The sequence below is a fragment of the Penaeus monodon genome, chromosome 19, assembly GCF_015228065.2.
Source record: "Penaeus monodon isolate SGIC_2016 chromosome 19, NSTDA_Pmon_1, whole genome shotgun sequence".
NCBI classification, from domain to species: Eukaryota; Metazoa; Arthropoda; class Malacostraca; order Decapoda; family Penaeidae; genus Penaeus; species Penaeus monodon.
Genome location: NC_051404.1, coordinates 35,374,235 through 35,374,556, shown reverse-complemented (window position 1 = coordinate 35,374,556; position 322 = coordinate 35,374,235). Strand labels below are relative to the sequence as shown.

General features: G+C 58.4%; 1 protein-coding gene across 1 annotated transcript in view; it reads left to right on the top strand.

Moving 5' to 3' along the window:
• The window catches only part of LOC119585400 (monomeric sarcosine oxidase-like), a 21,767-nt gene extending 21,451 nt beyond the window's left edge, over positions 1 to 316 (top strand). The window contains exon 9 of the mRNA XM_037934063.1: positions 56 to 316. Within this exon, the coding sequence (XP_037789991.1) occupies positions 56 to 297 (242 nt within the window). The 3' untranslated portion in view covers positions 298 to 316. The remainder of the gene's footprint in view (positions 1 to 55) is intronic.
• Positions 317 to 322: the final 6 nt, after the last annotated feature.

Sequence of the window (322 nt, the reverse complement as noted above, 5' to 3'; positions counted from 1 at the left end):
CGTCCACATTTCCGACCCATAGCAACACCCTTCCCATATCTTCCTCCTCCCTCAGACGTGAAAAGCCAAGGGCTCTCTGGCGACGGCTGCCTCACCTCCCACACGCCCAACCAAGAACCCTACATCGACGTAATCGCAGAAGGCTTCGGGGTGGCCCTTGGAGGCAACCGGTGGGCGGCGAAATCCAGCGACGAGATCGGACGTCTGGCAGCGCGGCTCGTGGTCCTCGGCGAGTGGCGCTCCGAGATTCCGAAAGAGCGAGTTCGAGTCTCATGGAAAGCTCGGTCGCATTTGTGATTTTGAAGGGAGTTTTGTTTGTATC